Source organism: Thamnophis elegans, chromosome 11, assembly GCF_009769535.1.
Source record: "Thamnophis elegans isolate rThaEle1 chromosome 11, rThaEle1.pri, whole genome shotgun sequence".
Lineage (NCBI taxonomy): Eukaryota > Metazoa > Chordata > Lepidosauria > Squamata > Colubridae > Thamnophis > Thamnophis elegans.
The window spans coordinates 34,446,725-34,469,765 of NC_045551.1; the positions used below are offsets into that span (position 1 = coordinate 34,446,725).

The 23,041-nt window shown below is 41.1% G+C and overlaps 2 protein-coding genes and 1 long non-coding RNA gene across 3 annotated transcripts; 1 reads left to right on the top strand and 2 right to left on the bottom strand.

The window, feature by feature from the left end:
• Nucleotides 1–51: 51 nt before the first annotated feature.
• On the top strand, nucleotides 52–16,869 carry LOC116515028. Its single transcript, XR_004256178.1, has 3 exons — nucleotides 52–138; nucleotides 10,320–10,438; nucleotides 15,947–16,869. It is a non-coding gene; the product is annotated as an uncharacterized LOC116515028 (long non-coding RNA).
• Nucleotides 4,558–18,405, bottom strand: CREG2 (cellular repressor of E1A stimulated genes 2). Its single transcript, XM_032226911.1, has 4 exons — nucleotides 16,863–18,405; nucleotides 12,913–13,082; nucleotides 6,967–7,080; nucleotides 4,558–5,855 (listed from the first exon to the last, which is right to left on the bottom strand). The coding sequence occupies exons 1-4, from the start codon at nucleotides 17,301–17,303 to the stop codon at nucleotides 5,708–5,710; spliced, it is 873 nt and encodes a 290-aa protein (XP_032082802.1). The 5' UTR covers nucleotides 17,304–18,405; the 3' UTR covers nucleotides 4,558–5,707.
• Nucleotides 18,406–18,451: 46 nt separating this feature from the next.
• Nucleotides 18,452–22,632, bottom strand: LOC116514616 (the record flags this gene model as incomplete). The annotated part of the gene is given in 5 exon segments (XM_032226233.1): nucleotides 18,452–19,470; nucleotides 19,473–20,030; nucleotides 20,033–20,126; nucleotides 20,129–20,668; nucleotides 21,691–22,632. Coding segments are annotated over 5 exon segments (3,153 nt in total), but the record flags the coding sequence as incomplete, so codon positions are not given.
• Between the last annotated feature and the right edge of the window lie 409 nt (nucleotides 22,633–23,041).

The window sequence follows — 23,041 nt, forward strand, 5'->3', positions numbered from 1 at the left end:
TCAATTCAATTCTGGGAGTTGAAGTGCACAGATCGTAAAAGGTCCGTAGCAGTTCCCACCCCTGCCGTAGAGCAAGCCGGCTAGAAAAAAAAGGCCTCTTTCTGGAGAAAAAGCGTGGGACGAAGCCTGCCTCTGTGTGTGCGTGAGAGAGAGAGATGCTTTATTCCTGTTTTAGAGTCCAGAGTTACATTTCGATGCGTGAAAGAGCCTCTATTAAAGCGAGCCTTTAAGAAGGCCAGGTTCCTCGTGAAAGCTTTTTTATTCGTTAGCAGGGCTTTATTTAGCATTTCGGCAGCACTTTCAAGAATTACGCTGGTGTTTCTCAACCTAGGCAAATTTAAATGTAACTAAACTGATGAATTCTAGCAGTTGAAGTCCATACATATAAACTTGCCGAGGATAATAATTACTGAATTACACTAAGATCCCTATTCGTTCCACCCTTTCAGTTTTTGATTGAAAGCTAGATTTTGTAGAAAAGTTGATTTGGGGCTTAATTGCAGACATAATTAAATCATTTGAAAATCTTGGTACACACGTGACAACATTTTTCATCAAGCATAAATTTGTTCCCCTCTCCCAACCCTTTTTGAATCTTCACATTCTTAAAGCTATGATAGATCTATTTTTTTAAAACTCTGAGGACAGGCTTTGCACTTTGTTTTGAAACTGACTTGCTCTTGTCACATTGAAAGTTTGTAGTTAAGTTACATTAAAAGGAAGCAAGTATAAATGATTACATATGTAAAGAAAATACAAGTATGTTCAAGGCTGCATGCTTTTTTTTTTTTTGCTTTTATGAAAAAAATACCATATAAGATTATGATACTATACCCTCATTTATTGTTTTCTTGTTTTTACATTGCATGCCTGCTTTTGGCACTTAATCACGTTAACTTTTATTTTTCAATGATCTTGAATTGTGATTACAATTATCAGATTTCCAAGTCAAAGTATATACAGTACTACTGGAAAAAATAGTTGGACTTAAAAGATAAATGGCTGAGTTCATTCATTACACCAGGCAATAATTATTATAATTGCCATTTCCATTAGTACTTTATTTTATTAATATTTGATTTTATTAACATATAATGTTTGATAAGTGTGTTACAATGATAAGTCATTCATAAGTGCAAATGCACAAGTAGGGCAAAAAAAGAAAATATTTTTATCCAGTTGAGGAAAATATTTTGACATTCTTTGGTAAAGTTGCACATAAAACAATGCTTAGTTCTTCCACAAGTACTATATTACTCATTGTGTAATTGTATAGAGTTGAAATTATATTTTTAAATTCTTTTTCACCAAAGATATAGCAGATATAAAATACGGTTATTATGGAGCTGTTTTGTTAAAAAGAGATCTTAATGCCTGTTAGACTTTGAAATATTAATATCAGAGAAAATATAAGTATATTAAAATACTGTACAAGTGAAGTCTCTGATTCTGAATACCCTTTTTATGATTGAATACATAATAATTTTACTTTGCCAGTCAAAATCAACAAGATTAAGATCTCCATAGGAAATTTTATAAAAATCACTAAATCACAACTAGGGAAATGTTTAGCTGAAGAAAATCTCACTGAGGAGTTTAGCAAACATTTATTCTGACTTCTTATTTTAATAGATATTATAAAAACAAAATGGGAATCTCCTTAAGGTGGAAAGCTTTATGAGGATGGATGCAACCTTCAATTGAAGTGGGGGAAATGCCTCCACCACTGGTCCAAAAAGAATGGCTCTGAGAGATGGACAGTCGCTAAATCTCTAAAATTGATAAATTAAGTAAACAAATGAATAAATAAACAAATCATTCATTAGCAGGTGGCATGGTGGCTCAGAGATTAAGACACTGAGCTTCTCAGCTGGAAAGGTAGTAGCTAGGTTCCAGACCTGAGCTCCACATGACAGGATGAGCTCTTGTCCTCACCTTAGCTTCTGCCAGCCTAACAGTTCAAAAGCATACAAATGCAAGTAGATCAATAGGCACCATTTCAATGGGAAGGTAACAGTGCTCCAATGATCCATGATGTCATTCTGGCCACATGACCACAGAAATGTCTTTGGACAGTGCTGGTCCAATGACCTTGAAACAGATGAGCACTGCCCCCTAGACTTGACAATGATTAGTGGAGTCGGACTCCTACCTTTAGTAGTTCTTTTATATTTCCTAATGCTTGCAAAGTATAAAGGACCCAAACTTTGCATATGGGAAGGTGAGGAAGCAAAATATATTCTTTGCACATTACAGATGTTTAAGGCCCCTATTTCTCTTTCAAAACTATTGAAACACCTCCCAAAATATTTCTGGGCCAAACTCACTTTGCTGTTAACAAACCACATAAATCCTGTGTTGCCCATATGCAAATAGAATGTACCTCCAACAGGTAATTGAAGGCATATGTGTTGCTCTTATCTTGGCACTATGAAAGCCATATTTGTGTGAGTTACCATGACATTTTTACAAAATATAAAGACAACTCAGAATAGTTAAATCACATCAAATTTGGGGTATAAATTAATATTGTGCTATTTACAGTAATTATACCATTGCTAAAGATCTGTTGTATAATGCTGTATATAAAATAATTGACAAACACAATCTTCTATGCCATGTTAAAAGATTTATCTTGCTCTTCCAAAAGTATTCTTGTTTTGTGATTGAAAATCATTTGTTTAATGCATGATCATGCTGGATTGTTTTTGATTGATCTAGTATTTGGTATGATAGATCTGAATGGAATTCTTAAGAGCAACTTGATGATGTCCTTTGTTTATCACTATAAAAATACATGATATCACACACAAAAATGCATCACTTTCAATATACAGTACTAGTGAAGCACAATCAAACCAACACATGTCATTCTGTTTTACTCTGAACAATGAGTGCATGCACATTACAATATTTTACTATTCTTCATAAATAAGAATAAAATCTATTGATCCATCTTTTGCTTGCCATATGGCATCTTAAAATAATAATTCCAGTACAGAAAAGCCATCTGAAATTTACTAAGGGGCATAATGAATTTACAAATTTCCATTGACCTCTTGGATATAAGCAAAATAAAATAGCTAAATATATATAATTTAGAGCATTTCTAGATGTAACAACCCATTGTCAGTTCTGATCATCATGAACATAATGTTGCAGTATGAAAAGATGTTATAAATGTAATAAATCACACTTGGGAGGTGTAGGAGAAACATGTACACTTGAAACTGGTCTGGCTCTACAACCAATCCCACATATCAGGTGATGCAGGAATTATAAATTATATTACAGAGGTTCTTTAAGAATGTCTAGTCTGTTCTATATCCGTGATGGCAAACTTATGGCACGCGTGCTGGAAGTGGCACGCAGAGCCATCTCTCTGAGCACATGTGCTGTTGCTCATTGCTCTTCCGTGTTCTGGCGTGCCGGTCAACTGGTCTTCACGCACGCAGAAGCACCAGAAACCGGAAGAGCAGCCACCAGAAAGATGATCTGGTTTCTTCTGCATACATGCGCACCAGCCAGTTAGTCTTCATGCAAGCATGTGCACCAGAAACCGGAAAACCAGGTGGCCGGGTTACATGCATGTGCCGGAAATCTGAACATCATTTCCCCAGTGCATGCATGCGCACCGGATGGCTGCTCCCTGGTTTCTGACACACATGCGCGCACCCCCATTTCAGCACCCAGTGCCAAAAAGGCTCGATACTGTTCTATATTAACTGGTCCCAAAATAAAACAAATTATCCCTTAATTTTTAAAAAGGGCTTGTTTTTTGACATTTTAAAACATCAGCATAAAAAAGAGGAATGCCTTATTGTGGGCTAGTAATATCTTCAACTTGGCTGTGTTGAAGGTTTAATTTATATGAGAGTTTTAGACTCACCTGGTACGATACCTCTTCTCTATTCAGGTCTCTGGGAATTCAATGACAAAGCTTAGACTTCTATTTTTAATTATGTGTATTATCTCATTGTGTCCAAATGACAGGGCTACACTTCTCCAAGAGACTAAATTTGTAATGTGGGAGGATTTGCTCAGTTTTAGCTGTCTTAAGTTTGTAGGCATTTGATTTAAAACCTGCTACAGTGAGGAATGCTTTTTCACAATGAAACACCTGCTATGCCAGCCATAACAATTCATGAGCCACTAGGATTGGAGTTGAAATTTTGTGCCTTGATTGTGTCCCATCTCAACTAGTACAGTACATAATAGTGGGCAATTCTTGAAAAAATAGAACTGCAAATTAAAAAGAGAACTAGTACTGCACTGATACAAATATGGTTGCTAGAATGTTGTCAAGATACCAGAATCACACAACGCCTTTAGTGAAAGATCTACATTGGTTGCCAGTGCTTTAAAGTGTTGAAATTGTCCTATAAATCCTAAACAGCTCAGGGCCTTCCTCTGTAATGTAACACTTGCCCTGTTATGTATAATTGTGCATAAGCGCACCGGCATGCCTAATGTCCCTGTACTACTGTCCCCATTTATTTGTACCCATTTCCTAGTGTTGTTATTCATGTTTATTCTTATTCCTGTTATTTTGTACATGAGTGACAAACTAAATAAATAAAATAAAAATATTACCATGCATATTAAAAAGGGACCAGCAGGAATAGCCTTCTTGAAGATATTCCCGCTGGTTTATCTTTCTGTCATGCAGGAAATGGCCTTTTGTTTATTTCCCACAATTCCTCATAAATTGTGCTTGGCCTCTACTCCTGGAATTAATATTTCTAATGATTCATATTGTATCAAAAATTTAGTTGATTACGGCTTAAATTTTAGTGCTGGTTTTAAATGATCAGCTAGCTAATGTTTTCATTTATAATTTTTCTTGGTCACCTTCCGAACTCACAAATGTAAAATGGACGGGTACAAGTCAATAAATCGATTGATCAATCAATCACTCAATTAAATAAATAAATAAACATAAACCATTATTTAAAATTCACAGTTAACACTGAGTATTGTTAACACACTCTGTAGCTTATTCAGACTTAAACAATAGCAAAAATATAATATTGGAAATGAAGTAATAACTTCAGATCTCTTTTTCCTGAAGCAAGGAAGTTCTGAGAAGTAAGGGTTTTGTACAATAGCTTAATATTTACATGCAGAACAATAACTGCCAGCTGTATTTGTTAGTCTGAGATAATGAAGTGAAGTAAATTATCTAATCATTTCTGGAAAGTTTCAGATCTTAGCTTTTTTTCTATTTTTTTTCATAAAGCTCTTTCTAAATCATTTAAAAGATAAACCTGTAGCTATGGAAAAATTAAATCTGTAATATACATTTAATTAAAATGCAACATATATAAAATATATTATTAGATATTTGATTACAAGCAGTTAGGGACATTAATATATCAATCATTATACCACTCATTACATATAGGTTTGGAATTTCTGCCTAGTTTTAGATTGTATTATTTCAATAGATCTTGTGAGATTCGTATTTATAAAAATCCAAAAGTATTGAAAACATCTTAAACAATAACTTAGTATGATCTGTCTCCAGACTGTTTAACATCTGCAGGTTTTTTTCTAATGTTCAAAAGTAATTTTGCTTCAGTTAACATGGAGCCACATTCAAAACTTTGCACAAAAATATTAAATAAATACCCGATAACCTAGTATATAAAACTCTTTGTTCTGAATTAAATATGAAAATGCTGAATTCTCATACTTAAAAATTCAATTATGTTTCACTAGGAACTGCTTTGAAATATTCCTCCAAAGTAATAATTGTAATTCCTCCATACCAGTCCTGTAGCCATATATGTTCAATATTCATTTTCATAAAGAACCATTCATAATTGCGAGGCCATTTTCTCATTATGGGGTGCCTGGAAGAACAACCAAACAGCTAGAAATGATTGGCTGACATTATTTTATAGATTTGTCTATGACTTAGTAGCAGTTAAATTTTATATTTAGAATATTTAGAATAATATATTTAGAAAATACAACAGTGAACCTTTAAACAGTGATTGTTTGAACGGCAAGATTCGTCAAATTCTATTGGCTAATCATTGCACAATGCCTCTTGAAAATGGATCCTTTTTGCTTTTCATTTTATTCAACTACATATCCATACTTATATCATGTCATGGCTTGAAAAGAATGGAGAGAAGGAACTAAAAACAGTTATTCTACTTCTATTATAATATGGGATGCATGCAAAGAAAAACTGAAGAATAAATAGAAATAATGTATCTCACAGGGTCTAGCAAATTCAATCTTTGGACAGTTTAATTTTGATAATCTTAAAACAGAGCTATCTCAGAGTAAGAAAAAATATTTAGTTTGGTCACTTACTTTGTTATTTATTATTTCCTCATGCTGAACTTGTGATATCATTAGGAGAACTGAATTTTTGGCCAAAGGAGTTTAAAAGAGCTTAATAATGGCTGGAATGAATTTTTGCTTTCAATTACAGGTAGACTTTTACTTGTAACCATTCGTTTAGTGACTATTCAAAGTTACAATGAGGCTGAATCATGCGATCCTTGCACTTACTAACTTTTGCAGCATTTCCATGGTCACATGATTAAAATTCAGGCACTTGACAATTGGCATGCGTTTACAACAGTTTTGGGGTCACATAATTGCCACTTGAGCTTCAAACAAGCAAAGTCAATGGGAGAAGCCAGAGTCACTTAAGATTTGGGTGATTAATTTAACAACTGCAATGATTTTCTTAACAACTGTGGCAAAAAAGGTGAAATTCACTTAACGATTGCCTTGCTTAGCAACAAAAATTCTGGGCTCAATTCTGATCATAGGTTAAGGACTACCTATACAATCTGATTAGTAAGAAATTTCTTCCCAAGATTTTTTGGTATTAAGGAACACAGTGCTTATATTTTCCAATAATATTCCAAATGCTTATTTTATATTCTCTCCCCCTCTTCCCACCAGACACACTTCAGAGGATAACAATAGATTCATACAGACCTAGAAAACAGAGCTTGCTTGGCAGATTCCAGTTCTTCTGGAGGCACTGTAACCATCTTTCCAATAAAAGTTAGCCTGGTACACCTTGGGTCATCAGGGTCAACAATTGATTTTCTATAAACATAGACATGTATAAGAACTAATATCTTAATAAATCCAAAACAGAATCATTATTTAGTTAGTAAAGTCCTTTCCATAAGAAAGACATATTTGCTTACCAATGCATTTTATTTGCTTAACTGTAGGTGCTCACCTTTAATTGAGAAAAAACAATCATAAATATTTTTATTTCAAATTCTGAATAATATTATGGATTCTTTTTGTCCCAGACTATGTATGAAGATAGTTTCAAAGAATCAGATCAAGCTCAAATGAATTTTTCAAGTATTGTTTCAGAATCCTTTGATGAGTCCTGATGCAACCAGAAACTAGACATTTCCAGGCAGAAATTGATGCTTCTCCCAAGTTTTATTTTTGACTCAACTGTGGTTCTTTCGTTGGGGGTCTTACTTGGAACCCTGACAATGGACATTTTCCAGGATTTTCTTTACAATTTTTTTTGAGATGTTATTGCTTGCTTGCAGATAGTTTCCCCTTGACAGAAACTTTTATCTTGCTTGTGAATACCAAACCCGGATAGTCTGTAGTGCTTCAAAGTGAACCACTGTTTTGTATAACTAGGTAAGATTTATATGCAAATAATACATTCTCCAGGGATGGAATGGGAAAGGAAGTTGTGCGTGTAGAGCATTCCTAAGGAAGAAAAAAAACTCATGTGCTTTGTGATATGATCCACTTTTTCAGTTTCTTAGGCAGGTTGCTTGTATTGCTGCCACCACTTTACTAGTTTATGAAATGGGTGCCTTGTGACCAACCACATTCATTATAGTAGTCATTCAGTGAATGGGCACCTGTTTGGGACCATACTCTTCTTAGTCAATAAAAATCCCAGATATTCTCCTTAATGGAAGAGATGGAAATTCCTATAAAATGGCTCCCAGAGGAAAGATGCATCTGAAAGCTTATAGATTTTTCCTTTCCTCCCAGTCCCTTTCTATACCATTCCACAGAACAATTGACTAAAATTAGCAGATAGATTTACAGATAAGCAGGAGATTTATACAGAAAAAAGACCAGTGTTTTTATCATTAATACCACAATATTTTCGGTAAGGACTGAGGACAGGTTACATTGGTAAGGAAGGGAAAACAAAAGAATGTAATGTAGTTTTGTAGGAAAGGGTTATTGTAATAATTTTTCTAATGTGCTTACCACACAGAGAGGTTTGGTTCAATAAAACCTGAACTGTCACTACATAATGTTATTAAGAGAAATTATCTATATTCTACATGGTAAATTAATAGAAATAAACTAATAGAAATAAACTGATATGCTGATACTTGAAAATATATTTATTATATGCCCATTATAGTCAGTCATCTCAAAACAAAATGCTTGTATACAATAAATGGATTGTAGATTATGAGGACACAAAGTCTTATGTAATTCCAAGTGAATCATATGCTGATAATTTTTTCATCCAACCTACTTCCTGTTTTTTTTTTCACTCAACAGAAATTCCCAGTTCAAAATGGCTGAGAGACTAGCAACCCGCTTATTAAAATATATGTCTCTGTAACAATACTGCCAGCTTAAAATTTGGATTAACAATTTTATCTGCCCTGTATCTTCTCATCCACAGTCATCAAGAAAATAAAAATAATTACATTGATACACTACAGCAAACTTCAAGAGTGTAGCTTATCTAACAAGTAGTTTCATGATAAGCTTCACCTGGTGTATACCTTTAAAAAAACTAGCTGTATGTTTCAGCCAATGAAGTACTATCTCCTAATTGTGGCAGATAAACATCTAATAAATACTTTCATACAGAAACAAACACAAACAAACTCAACTCTGTGCAGTTGAATGCTGAGCACAAGCTTCTTGTTACACCATGAATGTAATATCTCAGGTTTATTTGGCAGAAACCATAACTGCTCAATTTAAATATTTCTACCATATAGAGTAGACATTAGATTAAGATTAAACAAGGCAAGCAGAATTATGATCAGTAACAAGATTGGTAGTAATGAAAAAATAAAATGTGATGGTGTTTGTCTTTCAGTAAATAGCAATAGCAATAGCACCTAGACTTATATACTGCTTTACAGTGCTTTACAGCCCTCTCTAAGTGGTTTACAGAGTCAGCATATTGCTCCCAACAATTTGGGTTCTCATTTTACCCACCTCGAAGGATGGAAGGCTGAGTCAACCTTGAGCCTGGTGAAATTTGAAGTGCCAAATTGTAGGCAGCTGGCAGCCAGCAGAAGTAGCCTGCAATACTGCATGCTAATCACTGCGCCATAGATTGGCTATGAAAAAAGGGAATTAAACAATTTTGTAGGACTGGAGACATTTGATACCAATGCCCATCCCCTCACAATAATAAAAGAAGCTTAAAAAATCTCTTTCCCCAAAAGATTCTAAATTATCCTGAAAATGGGCTACAAAAGCTAATGTGTATTTTAACATATATAATTGACTTAATATTAAGAATCTGGCCCAGTAGGAACTTTTAATTCATGATTCTACTGTATAATTACCAATAGGTGATCATATGTGGAATAGAGCTTGAATTTATTATTATTTTTTAATAGCAACTACTAGTTTCAAAGATGGCCATGATTATCTCTTGTTCTCTGTATCATTTGTTTTTTAGATAGGCATTGTGGCAATGATCCAGGAAATCTACTTGCTCCTGCTTTTTGGGGGGATATTGTCAAGTAGGTAGCTATCTGATTAAATATATAATAACAATACACTTTTCAGAGAGGATGGTTAGAAGCAGAAAATTAATGAGAAAGTTAATGTATAATTGTCACTTTTGTTGGTCATTACCTCATTTGATATCCTCCCTCTTTGTGTTTTTAACATCCCTGCCTTCAGGTTCTAGGTATCCATCTATTATAGGAAAATTGAAATTCAATTTGGTAAGAATAAAGCAATTTAAGAAGGTAGTATATGGAATAGAAAACTTGTTGGTAGAGAAAGGGCCGAGCATCTCTTGTGCTATTTAGGGCCACATATTTTTTGAAATTCCTCCAAGAAACAGCTGTTCAATCTTTAGTCTACACCAGTGTTCTCAAACATGGAGACTGGGGAATTCTGTGAGTTGAAATCCACACATTATAAAGTTGCTAATGTTGAGAAAACTGGTCAATATATCGGCATGTAATTTTGTGCCTAGATAAGAGACTCCAGGTTGAGTTCAATCTCCTGCTGACTGCATCTGTGAAAACTTGTTTGATAATTTTATGTAGTAAAACAGGTTTGATGTTATTTTATTCCAGAAAATGTTTTCTGACTTCTCAGTCTTGCTTTCTACCCTGAAATGCTCCCTCATCCAACCATTAACCAGATGTGATGCTGCTTAGTTTCCAAGGAAAGCTAAGTGCTGCCACCTGCTGAGGTAAATATGTTAATAGAACTACAAACTGTTTTCCTATTACATTCCCCAACCTTTTAGGCACTGTGGACTGGTGGTGGTGGGAGGGGATGGTTTCGTGTCCATACCTGCCACCTGCAGAAATGGAGCTTTGTGTGCTGGCCTGCTTGCTTGCCATTTCTGTGGTCCAGTTCTCAATGGATACGGGGACCCAGGTTTATGTATCCTCACCTTAGAGTACAAATACAATAAAATTAAAAGTTCAGGATTTTGTCATAACTCCAAACATCCACCTTTTGGGTGGCAAAATGTTTTTGCAGCTTTCTGAACACTCTGTACTATTGTATTAGCTATAGAACTGTGCATCATTGGTAATAAAGATCAGTCTAAGGCAGTATTTTGAACTTTAAGCTCAGCAACTGTCAGCCGTTGAAATGGGTCAAATGGAGCCCATCAGTTCTCTAAATTAGACTATCATCTTTTTGCCCAGATCACAATTCTTGTACCCTGCTTGGTATAATTTGCTTAAAATTTGCAAATTCATCTGCTACTTCTTCATATCAGAAACTCAAGAAAAAGTATATGACTTCATTTAAGAAGTCAACTTTGTACTTGGCAAATATGTAGTTTTCTGTGTTAGTAAATATATGAGTCTGCAAAACTAATTATGTAGCAAAGTTATTGCTAAAGCTACTCAATTGGGAAAAATGTATTGCTATTTGCTTCTCTTTTGGAAAATATAGCTATGACTTGCTATTCTACATACATAATTGAAATGAGATTTTCTGATCTTATTTCTTTCACATTTTTGGATTAAATTTTGGAGTTGATGGAGTTCAAACAACCACTTTCAACAGTGCCATAAGATTATGAATGCAACTCACAAAGCAAATGAAGAGTAACAACACATTTATTGTGATGAATTGCTAGCTAGAAAGAGTTAACTATTGAAGTTTTGAAAAAGAGTCACTTTCATTTAGTGATTAAGGCACCAGTTTAGAAAGCATGTGACTCTGAGTTCTAGTCCCACTTTCGCCATGAAAGTCAGTTGGATGACTTTGGGCCAGTCTCTTAGCCCAATTCACCTCACAGGGTTTGTTGTGTGGGGAAAATGGGAGGAGGAAAGTGTGTTAGATATATTCACTGCCTTTAGTTACCGTATGTTTCAGAGTATAAGATGCACCTTTTTTCCTTAAAAAAAAAAAGGCTGAAAATCTGTGCGCGAATACAGCATTTTTTGCCTCCCAAAGCCCCGCCCCTTCACCAAAATGGCCATGCCTTATGGAGGCTTTCAGAGAGATCCTGGGGACTGGGGAGGACAGAAATGAGCAAAAACCAGGCCATTTTTGTCCCCCCAGGCCCCTATAAGCCTCCATAAGGCTATGCATGGGGTTTTTTTGACAAAAAGGGGCCTGTTTTTTGCAAAAAATGAACCGTTTTTTCCCCATGAAAATTGGCCCCCCATCCTCCCAGGAGCACTCTGCAAGCGTCCCCCCACAGGCTGTTCAGGCCTTTTTTGAAAACAAACAAACAAACAGGCCCATTTTTGTGAAAAATGAGCCGTTTTAGGGAGGTTTGCAAAGTGCTTTTCCATCCCACCTTTGGAAAGCTCTTTAACTGATTGATGAGAATTACATTGATCAAGTGCTGTGCCAGCAGAAACACCTACCTATCTACTGTATTTCTCTCTCTCTCTATTTCTCTTTCTCTATCCCTCTATATACCTACCTACCTACCTACCTACCTACCTACCTACCTACCTAACTACTCTCTGTTTCTCCCTACCTATCAACTGTATTTCTCTCTCTCTCTCTCTCTCTCTCCCCCCTTTATCTACCTACCTACCTAACTACTCTCTGCCTCTCCCTACCTATCAACTGTATTTCTCTCTATATATATTTCTCTCTCTATCCCTCTATCTACCTATCTACTCTCTCTCTCCCTACCTACCTACTGTATTTATCTATCTCTTTCTATTTCTCTCTCTCTCTATCCTTTTCTCCACCTACCTACCTAACTACTCTCTCTCTCTCTCCGTACCTATCTACTGTATTTCCATCTCTCTCTATTTCTCTCTATCCCTCTACTTACCAACCTACCTACTCTCTCTCTCTCCTTACCTATCTACTGTTTTTTTCTCTCTCTTTTTATTTCACTCTGTATCCCTCTACCTACCTACCTACCTACCTACCTACCTACCTACCTACCTACCCACCCACCCTCTATTTCTCTCTCTCTATATATATATATCCCTTTATCTACCTACCTAACTACTCTCTCTCTCTCTCCCTACCTATCTACTGTATTTCTCTCTCTTTCTCTCCCTCTCTATCCCTCTATCTACCTACCTACTTTAAAAAAAAAGCCTCTTCAAAACTTCGGTGCGTCTTATACTTCGGTGCGTCTTATACTCTGAAAAATATGGTATTTATAAAAATAATAAAGGTGAGATACAAAGAAATATCATTATGCAGTAAAAGTTACCAAAATTATTGTACCTGCAAAAATCTCCTTCTGCTTCAGGTAATGTCAATGAAGCAATTGAATTTTTCACCAGATCAGCTACAGTTTTATCCTTTGGAGTCATGTAAAAGTAAGGAATCCCAGTGCTGTTGTCTGTGGGGCCATCACTGATAGATAAACAAGTCCCAAATGGTGCCCCCTTGATCTGAAAAATTTCAAATGATTAGCTCTTATAAAGCATTCATGGTGCAAATATTTTTGAAGTAAGTTTAAATAACGGTATTATTCTAAACTTTACTGGATATCAGAAGTGATTTGTAATTCATCATATTTAATCTGAAATACTAAGAAGAAAAAAGAAAAAGTTTCTACTGAAGAGAATGGGAGTTTTATTCTGTTACTCATAGGTTTTTTTTAACGTTTTGTTCAATGTTTCAGATTAAAATGAGTCTTTTTATCACACACTGTTTAGAAACTAATAAAAAGGAATAGTTGTAGTGCAGAAGCAAATATATTACTGCACACCTTCCTAGTATTTGTGATAATTTTATAAAGTCATATTGTTTTGGGAGCAATAATTCTATACTGAGAGCTAAATATTTCTAACAGAATTCTGAGCAATTTAAGGAAGCTATATTTTTATTTATTCACAAAAGCTAATTACTTTTATTTATAAGTATTATACCCCATTTATTCACTGCAAATTGAAGAAAACAGAATGGCACAAACATAATTAAAATCAAATAACAATGTTTTAAATAACAGTATAAGGGCAGGTATAGATACAAATACCTTATGGGTATGTTGTATATGAAGAGCTACTTATAACAAGATCTGAAGGTAATATTTTACCTTGATCTTTAAGCATGAATGGCAAAATATTTAATGCAAGAATTTTTTAAATGTAACTTTTCAAGATGAAACATTCTCTTGAATTGATCTTGATCTTTGGTGTATGTATGCATATCTTTCTAAGTACAGTTAGTCCCCTTTGGTGGTAGTCCCCAATAGAGTAGTAGCGGATTGTATTATTTTTTGGACTTTCCACATTAGCCTACATCCCTGAGATTTATTGGTGATCCACCAAACAAATATTAATTATTATAGATTCAGTCTTACTTCACTTTCTGAGTTAGTATTCTGCTGTGACTTCAAGGTTACACTTGCTAGAAAGAAAATCAAATTAGGATTTATTTTGGCATGTATAATAGTGTATGGTAAGAATGTTAATAGTCAGCTATAATAGCCTCCAGTTCTGCAAGAATTTTAAGAATATTGTTGTAAATAACAAAGATATTAATTAGGGTAGAACAGTATGGGGTGACTTTGAAGCAGTGTACAGCCCTAATGTTAATTAATGAATTTAAATTTTGAGGGCAAAGTAAATTGCTTATGAATCACACAAACAAAATGCTGACTTGAGCTGTGCCCTGGAGAAATCCTAACTTTTTCTTTTCCTCTTTGAAGCATAATCCCTATTTTTCCTTGAGCTGTATCCAAAAATGCTGTTATACTTCTCTTACTTTCAAAGAGAGTTTGCTCTGGGACAAAAGAAAACAGCATTTAAAATAAACATTGGACTTGTTTGGTCCATGGGACTAATTGTGAATTACAGTATGTTCTTTGGTTCTTGACCTACAGTCTGGTAATGAACGCTTCTGACCATGACCAAGACCAAATCGGGTTCCAACCAAAAAAATTCACAATTTTTCCCCCGTGGCCAATTTCCCCTTCCGCATCATTGTTTTTTGTATGCGCCAAATTTTCGAAATTAGATTTGGGTCACAACCAAATTGGTTTGTGACCAAAGATATGGAATGAATTATGGTTGTGACCAGAGGTTTTACTGTATATATTATAAAAGGCATACAACAGGCATGTTCATAACATAGGACTATTAAAAAATATTGCAAGGATAGAAGCAACAATCAAAACTTTATAATTCAAGCATGAAATTTATAGGGCTGAATTATAAGCTTCCCAAAGTAACAAAAGTTACTTTTGTTAGCAAGCAAGGCTCCCCAATCCAACATTCCTCACTACCCTAGACTACAATTTCTATCATTCAGAGCCAGAATACTATCAAGGAATTGAAAGGCTATCCTGCCTAGCTTTTCATGATCAGGTCAGGTGAACTGATTGGTGACACATGCTCAGATACCTACATGAAATAAGTTAGATTACAGATTGTTGTGGCTGTTGTCCCTTCAATCTCTGTAGCATATTATACTTTGCTTAATTTCTTTAGCTCCTCTCCTCAAAACATGTAATCTCTTATTTTCTTTTTAAGTTAAAATTCATCCAGGTCATCTCATTCTTAGCATTAATTTATGTGAGCCAACCTATGAATCATATACTGTATATTGCATTATTAAAAGAGTTAAATATGAGCTCGATGGCACAACTGATGACTTCATAACCAGTTGATTGACCCTATCCAGAGAATACTCATAAATGATTCTGTCAATTTGCAGAACAGAATCAAATACAGAGCCCGATGCTATTCAACATTTTGATTAATGACCTGTGTGAAACAATTGAGGGGACAATTATCTGATATGCAGATGTCCCCAAACTAAGAGGTTTAATACTTGGAAGAGATGGAGAAGATTCTAAGTGATCTAGGCAGCCTTGATATTTGTTGTGGAAAGCCAGTATACAGTATGAAAAGGCATACTTATAAATTTAAAAGTAGGATAAGATAAAGATTAGAATTATATGCATAAGAGTAAATTTCTTTTATGTCCAATCATACTTGGCCAGTAAAGATTTCTATTCTATATGAATTTCAGGTATGCCCAAAGTCTATGTAAAAATGAAGTTCATATTTTAAAAATGACATACTGTATACAGGAAACTGAAGTCACAATGGACTCTTCTTTCACAATTCAATTACAGGAAGCATCTTGAACATTGGGGACATGTAATATTTGATCTCAGAATTAAATGTGTACCTTTATTGAAATCCTATAATTATATCAATGGATTTTGTGAATTGCAGTCAAGTTTTGACTCCTGCAGGTTTCTTAACAAGATTTCAGGAGTGGTTTACCATTGGTTTCTTTCTAGGTCTGAGAAAAAGAGCGACTGGTCCAACATCACTCAGATGCCTTTACGCCTGAGCTGGGACAAGAACACCTAGTCTTTGGGTCTTTAACCTGGTGCCTTATAACCACTACACAAAATGAATCTCATTGTTGAAATAATCATGGATAAAAGACTCTTCTGGAAAGTTTCTACATATGCCTAATCTCCAAGTTATAAGAAGCGTAAACATGCAAACAGACATTTCATTTTTGGAGCAGCAAGTCTTAAAAGTGCATTTTAAATTATTTCAAACTTGGATTTTCTTTTCCCATTTATCACAGACAGTTTGAAATTAGTACATTACAAGCATCTTCTGGCACCATTGTTGGTGAACTGGAATTATCAGGACTCTTTAAATAATGAGGGGAAAATACATTTCAATGTTAGTGTTGTACTAGTGAATTTTAAGTAAAGTACAATAGATAAATGAAATCTTTATGCAACTGTTAATAATTTGGTCCCCATATTTAAATCGTAAAGAAACAAAGACCAAATTTGAATCTGTCTATTATAATTGCAAACAATTATCCGATATTATTGGAGATTGGACACCTCCTTCCTCTGATTGATTGGTTTCGGATTTTTTTCTTCTTTGTAGCCACGTTGCAGGTGTCACTAAAGAGTCAAAATCGTCCTCCTGTTTTTCAGGACTGGGGAAGGAAGCCCATTAAACCATCTCATTCAAGCCACTATTCAATTGTGGTGGATTTGTCCCCAAATGACAACCGCATGGCTCAGTAGAGCCAGTGCGCGGCCGGACGGAGCCGAATGGCAGCAACAAGGCTCGAAGAGAGGGAAACACGGCAGCGCTGTTGCAGAGCCGCGCTCGGAGGGAGAAAACGCAAACGCCTCCTTTCCCGGCTGCTACAAGAGAGGCGGCTCACGGAGGTGGTGGTACCTTTTCTTGGGTTGATATCGTGGCCAAGAAGCCCCAGCCGTGGCGATGCATCAGGAACCGGGCCGTTCTGGCTGCTTGCTCCAGAGGAAGCGCTGGGCTGTCTGGTCCTTTGGAGCCCTCCCTCCGGTAAGAAAACATCCGCGACGGCGAAGAGATTTGCTTCGACCTCCCCGTTTCCGGCCGGGTTCGCATCTCCTCTTCTTTGTACACCGAGGCCGGGTAGCTCTGCTTCCAAATACTGCTGGTGTCTTCAAGGAGGGCGGGGAGAGCCTCTTCGTTGGAGGAGCTGTCCAGCTCTTCTTCCACCTCGTTTGGCACCGACCAGGAGACCGAATTCACGATCACGTACCCGCAAGCCGGAGCCAGAGCCAAGCTGCCCCAGAGGGCCCAGGACAGCCAGGATCTTCCCCGCAGCTTGATCTCCGAGCAGGACCCGGGCATTTTGGGCCAAGACGCTGAGCTTGGCAATTGAGATGCCGGAAGATTTTGGCTGTGGGAGCGGCGCCCCCGTGTGGCCAGCAGTTGCGGAACTCCGAGCCCGTGACGACGGTTTCTTTTCGTCTGCCTGCCTCCGCTGCGTTTTCGTTCCCTTGATTCAACGTTACCCTTTGGTTAAGGAGCCTTGTGGCGTAATCAGGAATATTTCAGCACATGATAGATTTTTAAAAGGTTTACCACGAAAAATAAAATTTAAAAACACACGAGCGTACCTAATATAGGTATTTTTAAATTGATTATGTGCAATCAAGACAGCATCCGGGCTTACCAATCACATAATTCCACCCCCTCAGAATAGTATATGGAGTTAGCATATATAAATAGTAGGTGGTGCAAGATCGGATTTTATCTTGACTCTTTTTTTGAGGAGCAGCATGCTGGTTCCTCTATGCCAGGTTTTTAAAAAAAATATGAGATGTACCCCCCTTGTGGTGGTGCAGAGTTGAAAGGAGGTGTAAAGAACCTTCTATGGATAGTCTTTGGTTAATGACCATTTGTTCAGTGATGGTTTAAAATTATGACAGCTCTGAATAGGAAACGTATGGCCGGTCCTCAAAATTGTGAATGTTGCAGCATTCAGTGATCACGCAACCATCATTTACACCTTTGCTAACTGCCTACAAACAATGTCAATGGAGTTGCACATGGCACTCACGTGATGTCGTTTTTGAAGATTGGGAAATGAAGGATGCGAGAGCCAGGGTTAACCAACAAGAACAAGGTTTATTCAAACGGAAGAACGAAGTGACAGCGATTCGAACAGGCGCTGCACGCGCCAAGGTATTTATACAACGTGAACGAAATATAACAGCCAATAGGAGACCGGGGACTGGGCAGCAACAGCTGTCAAGTCCCCTGTCCAATCAAATGTAACTCTCGGCCGGCAACAGCTCCTGCTGCGTCCTGGCCAATCAGGAGGCAGCAGGCTGTTGCTGGCCTTTTGTAAAAGTGCTGAACTGAATGAGCTATATTTGCATAGCTCATGAATATACAACACCCCTTCCCCCCAGATCCGCGCATGCTCCCCTGGTGGAGCATGCGTAGTCCTGTAAATAGGCGGGGCGGCGCCGGACCCGCCCAGATCTTCGCAGTTCTACAGGAGTCGTCGGCGGAGGTGGACCTGCTTGTAGTAGCTCCTCCCTGAAGGGGGTGCAGCTCCAAGGGACGCCATCTTGGAAAGGCCCAGAAGGCGGGCTCAACGACATAGGTAGGCTGGGCTGTGTTGGCGCGTCCCTAGCTACAGTGTATGGAATGGGAGGAGAGTCACTGGGGGTAGGAGCGATAGGTGGGGCCTCTGCTGCGGCGGTTTGAGCAGTCTGTCGGGCTCCCCGGAAGGGGGCGCTCGGGTAGGCCGGGCCTGGTGTTGCGAAGGCCCGATGACGTATTTTCTCGGTTTGAGCATCTTCACCGTCTGGCAATGGAAAGGCGAGGCCTGGTTCAGCGAAGGCCTCATTCGGCAACCCCGGGTGTGCGGTGTTGTCTTGAGAGTGGCCCGGGTTGCCGGCCTGTGGCGGGAGGCGCCTCCTCAGTTGATCCAGGTGGCGCCTCCATTGGGATCCGTCAGCCAGTCCGACCCTAAAAGAACAGGGGCCTGTCAGGGCGGTTACAGTGGCAGGAACCCATTGGGGGTCCCCGGAGAAGGAGCGGGCCCAGACCAGATCCCCTAGTTTAAAGGAACGGGCGGGGAGGACCCCCAGGTTGCTCGGCTGATCCCCTGAATAGAGCGGATGGAGCCTATCCAGGGAAGTCCGCAGGCGCCGGCCCATCAAGAGCTCCGCGGGGCTTTTGTTGGTTGTTGGGCAGGGGGTGGAATGCTGGCTTAGCAGGTAAGCCGCCACTCTCGCCTGCCAGTCGCCCCGGTCCATGCGGCCCAGGGCCTCCTTTTCTGAGTGGACCGCCCGCTCCGCCCGGCCATTGCTGGCCGGGTGGTACGGTGCTGTGGGCGCATGCCGGATCCCTTGCTCAGCCAGGAACCCTTGAAAGGTGGTGGACGTAAATTGGGGCCCGTTGTCTGAAACAATTATGTCCGGCAACCCATGGGTTGCAAATAACCTCCTTAAGGCCCGGACCGTACTCTCGGCCGTGGTGGAGCCCATCAGGACCAGCTCCACCACCGGGAGTAGGCATCCACCACAATTAAGAAGTTCTGGCCGTGGAAGGGACCAGCGAAGTCAATGTGCAGGCGTGACCATGGGCCTCTCGGAGCCTCCCACTTGCGAGCAGGCCCGGCGGGGGGGTTGGGCCTGGACTGTTGGCATGTAGTGCAGCGGCCTACATAGGCCGCTATCTCTGAATCCAACAAGGACCACCAGACATAGCTACGGGCCAAAGCCTTCACCCGCACTATGCCTGGGTGATCCTTGTGGAGCAGAGGCAGAACTTGTGGCCGAAGTGCAGCAGGGATCACTACCCGATCCCCCCAAACGAGACACCCCCCGTGGAGGGAGAGCTCCGCTTGCCTAGTTTTGAAGGGCCGAAAGCCCTCTGCCACTTTGTCTGTAGGCCATCCCCTCAAGACCCAGGAAGAGACCTGGGAGAGGATTGGATCGGCCTTTGTGTAGGCCGCGACATCCGCGGCAGAGATGGGGAGGCCGGAAGACGCAATTGTAAGGACAGAGAGGCCTGGCACAGGGGCGGTGTCAGTCTCCGGCAAGGGGCAGCGGCTCAGGGATCAGCGTGCCCTAGCTGCTTGCCAGGACGGTACTGCAGCATATAAGAGTACGCTGCAAGGAATTCCGTCCAACATGTCATGCGGGGGGAGAGGATGGGGAGGGGGTCGGCTTGTCACCTGCCAAAAGCCCAAGGAGCGGCTTATGGTCAGTGACAAGAGTGAAAGTCCGACCGTAGAGGTAATCGTGAAACCTCTTAATCCCGGACACTGCAGCCAGAGCCTCCTTGTCGATCTGGCTGTAATTGCGCTCCGCCGAGGAGAGTGTCCGGGAATAAAAGGCCACCGGGGCCTCCGAGCCATTCGGGAGGACATGGCTCAGGACCGCCCCAACACCGTAGGGGGAGGCGTCACACACTAGCGTCAGAGGCATCCTGTCATTGTATTGAATCAGGACTGCCGATGACGTCAGCGTCTCTTTGACAGCCGCGAACGCATGCACTTCGCGGCTCCCCCAGCGCCAGGCCGCGGATCGGTCGAGCAACCGATGCAGCGGCTCGGCTAGTGACGCCTTGTGAGGAATGAAGGGGGCGTAGAAGTTAAGAAGCCCCAGGAACGCCTGCAGCTCCGCCTTGGAGGTGGGTGCAGGGGCGTTCCTAATGGCTGCAACCTTGGAAGGTGTGGGGTGGATGCCTTGGGCGTCAATCAAGAAGCCCAAGAATTCCACCTTAGGAACAGCAAACGAGCATTTGCTGCGCTTGAGTTTTAGGCCCGCGCCCCTGAAACGACTGAGGACCTTCCTGAGTATCTCGATGAGCTCTGAGCGGCTGGAAGCAGCGATCAGAACATCATCGAAATATGGTACAACGCCCGGAAGCCCATGGAGCAACCGCTCCATGAGGCTCTGGAAGATCCCCGGGGCCACGGAAACGCCGAATTGAAGGCGGCGACAACGAAAAGCCCCACGATGGGTGACAATGGTCTGGGCAGCCGCCGCATCGTCATCCACCGGGAGCTGTTGGTAGGCCTGCGCCATATCCAGTTTGGCGAATGTGCAACCCTGCCCCAAGGAATGGAGCAGGTGTTGCACTACAGGGACTGGATAGGGGTTTGCCTGAAGGGCCAAGTTGATCGTCGACTTGTAGTCAGCGCAGATCCTCACCGACCCGTCAGGCTTGACTGGGAGGACGATGGGTGTCTCCCAGTGGGCATGGTCAACGGGTTCGATGACTCCCTGCGCCAGGAGCTTATCAAGCTCGGCGTCAACCTTGGCCCTTAAGGCAAAAGGCACCCTGCGGGCTTTCAGCCTAATGGGAGCAACCTGGGGATCGAGGCTCAGAGAGATGGGGGTGCCCTTATAGCAGCCGAGTTGGCCGTCGAAGACGTCAGCAAATTCATTTAAAACGTCTTCCAAGGAAGAGGGAACTACCCGGTGCACCCCCCCAATGGACAACCCCAGGGCAGGGAACCAATCAAGGCCCAGGAGGGCCGGCAGGGCTTTTTTAACTACCAAGATTGGCAGCTTCCCTTGGAAGGCGCCGTATTTAACTGCAATAGGGAAGGACCCCAGGGTGGGAATTAGATTTCCCTGGTAGTCCCTTAGGATCGTCTGGGCCGGTGACAGCTGAGTTTGGGCAACTTTTGGGCAGAGGCGGGAGAACGCAACCCAGGACAGCAGAGAGCGGGAGGAGCCGGAGTCCACCTCCATCTGGCACGGCTGACCTTCCAGCTGGATGGTGGCTGCGATCTTCCGGGCTCCGGCGGAGGCCTGGCTGACCGAGCCCTCAGCAGCTTGCGGCAAGGACACGTTGTGGCAGTCATCTCCCCGGCGGGTTGGCCGCGGTGGCTGGCGGCGCGGCTGCGGTTTAGATTGCGCTTGGCCTGGAAGAAGGCGGGGGCAGGCAAGGATGCCCGGCAGACTTGGGCAATGTGCCCCGGCTTCTGGCAACGGTGGCAGATAGTGTTCCGGAATTGGCAGACTGAGTGGTCGTGGCGGCCACCACAGCTGAGACAGGCGGACCTGGTGGCAGGAGGTGCTGCTGTTGGTGTAGGCTGTCTTCGCCGCGGTTGCGCCCGCAACTGCCCCACAGTTTCGGAGGACGGATCATCGGGAGGTGGCAGTTCGTCAACCTCATAGATCTGGGATGCTGGTGGAGCGTGCGGAATGGTCCCTGGTGCCTGAGAGGCCAGCTGCAACCGTTCTAGGTCAGCGGTGGACTGCTCCGAGAGTTCAGCCACTCTGGCAGTCTCCACCGCTTGCAGCAGCGTGATGTCGTGGTTTCGGAACATTCGGCTTCTCAGGTGGACGTCCCGCACTCCACACACAAATTGCTCCACCAGGTTTTCCTCCAAGTTTGAAAAGTCACACTGGGCGGCAGTGGTGCGTAGGGATTCCAAAAATTGACTTATGGATTCGCCCGGCTTTTGTACCCGGCGGCGGAATGCGAACCGGCGGGCGATTTTTGAAGGAGTCGGGGCATAATGTCCCTTCAGCCTGGCCATTAAGTTGTCCCAGCCAAGTGTGTACGCTGGCCTGGGAGTGGCCAAAGCCCTGGCAGAGGTGAACATGGAAGGTTTGCAGCAGGAGAGGAAAAAACTACATTTTTCTTCATCTGTTTGTGCCTGGTTTTTTGATGCGATGAGGTACGTCTCAAAACGCTCCATGAATCCCTCCCAGGATTCTCCGGCCGAGCCGTACGGAGCGAATGGAGGCAAGGCTGAATTCATTTTGGTGGAGAGTTAGGAGGAAGGCACGCAGTGGAGAGTGAGGCAAGAGGGAAGAAAATTTTTCCTCTGTCAGCGTTCGTTGCCGGCGCGGATCGCGGCTTGTGGCAGCTGGCTGATTCTTCACTCTCTCTTCCCCTAGGCTACTCGGGAATCGCTGAATCCCACCTTCGTCGCCAGTTTTGAAGATTGGGAAATGAAGGATGCGAGAGCCAGGGTTAACCAACAAGAACAAGGTTTATTCAAACGGAAGAACGAAGTGACAGCGATTCGAACAGGCGCTGCACGCGCCAAGGTATTTATACAACGTGAACGAAATATAACAGCCAATAGGAGACCGGGGACTGGG

Coding starts and splice junctions, on each gene's coding strand:
- CREG2 (XM_032226911.1), bottom strand. CDS start 17,303: ATGCCCGGGTCCTGCTCGGAGATCAAGCTGCGGGGAAGATCCTGGCTG. Junction 7,081..12,912: donor GCAGAAGGAGATTTTTGCAG/GTACAATAATTT, acceptor CTATGTTTATAG/AAAATCAATTGTTGACCCTG. Junction 5,856..6,966: donor AAGCAAGCTCTGTTTTCTAG/GTCTGTATGAAT, acceptor TTGTTCTTCCAG/GCACCCCATAATGAGAAAAT.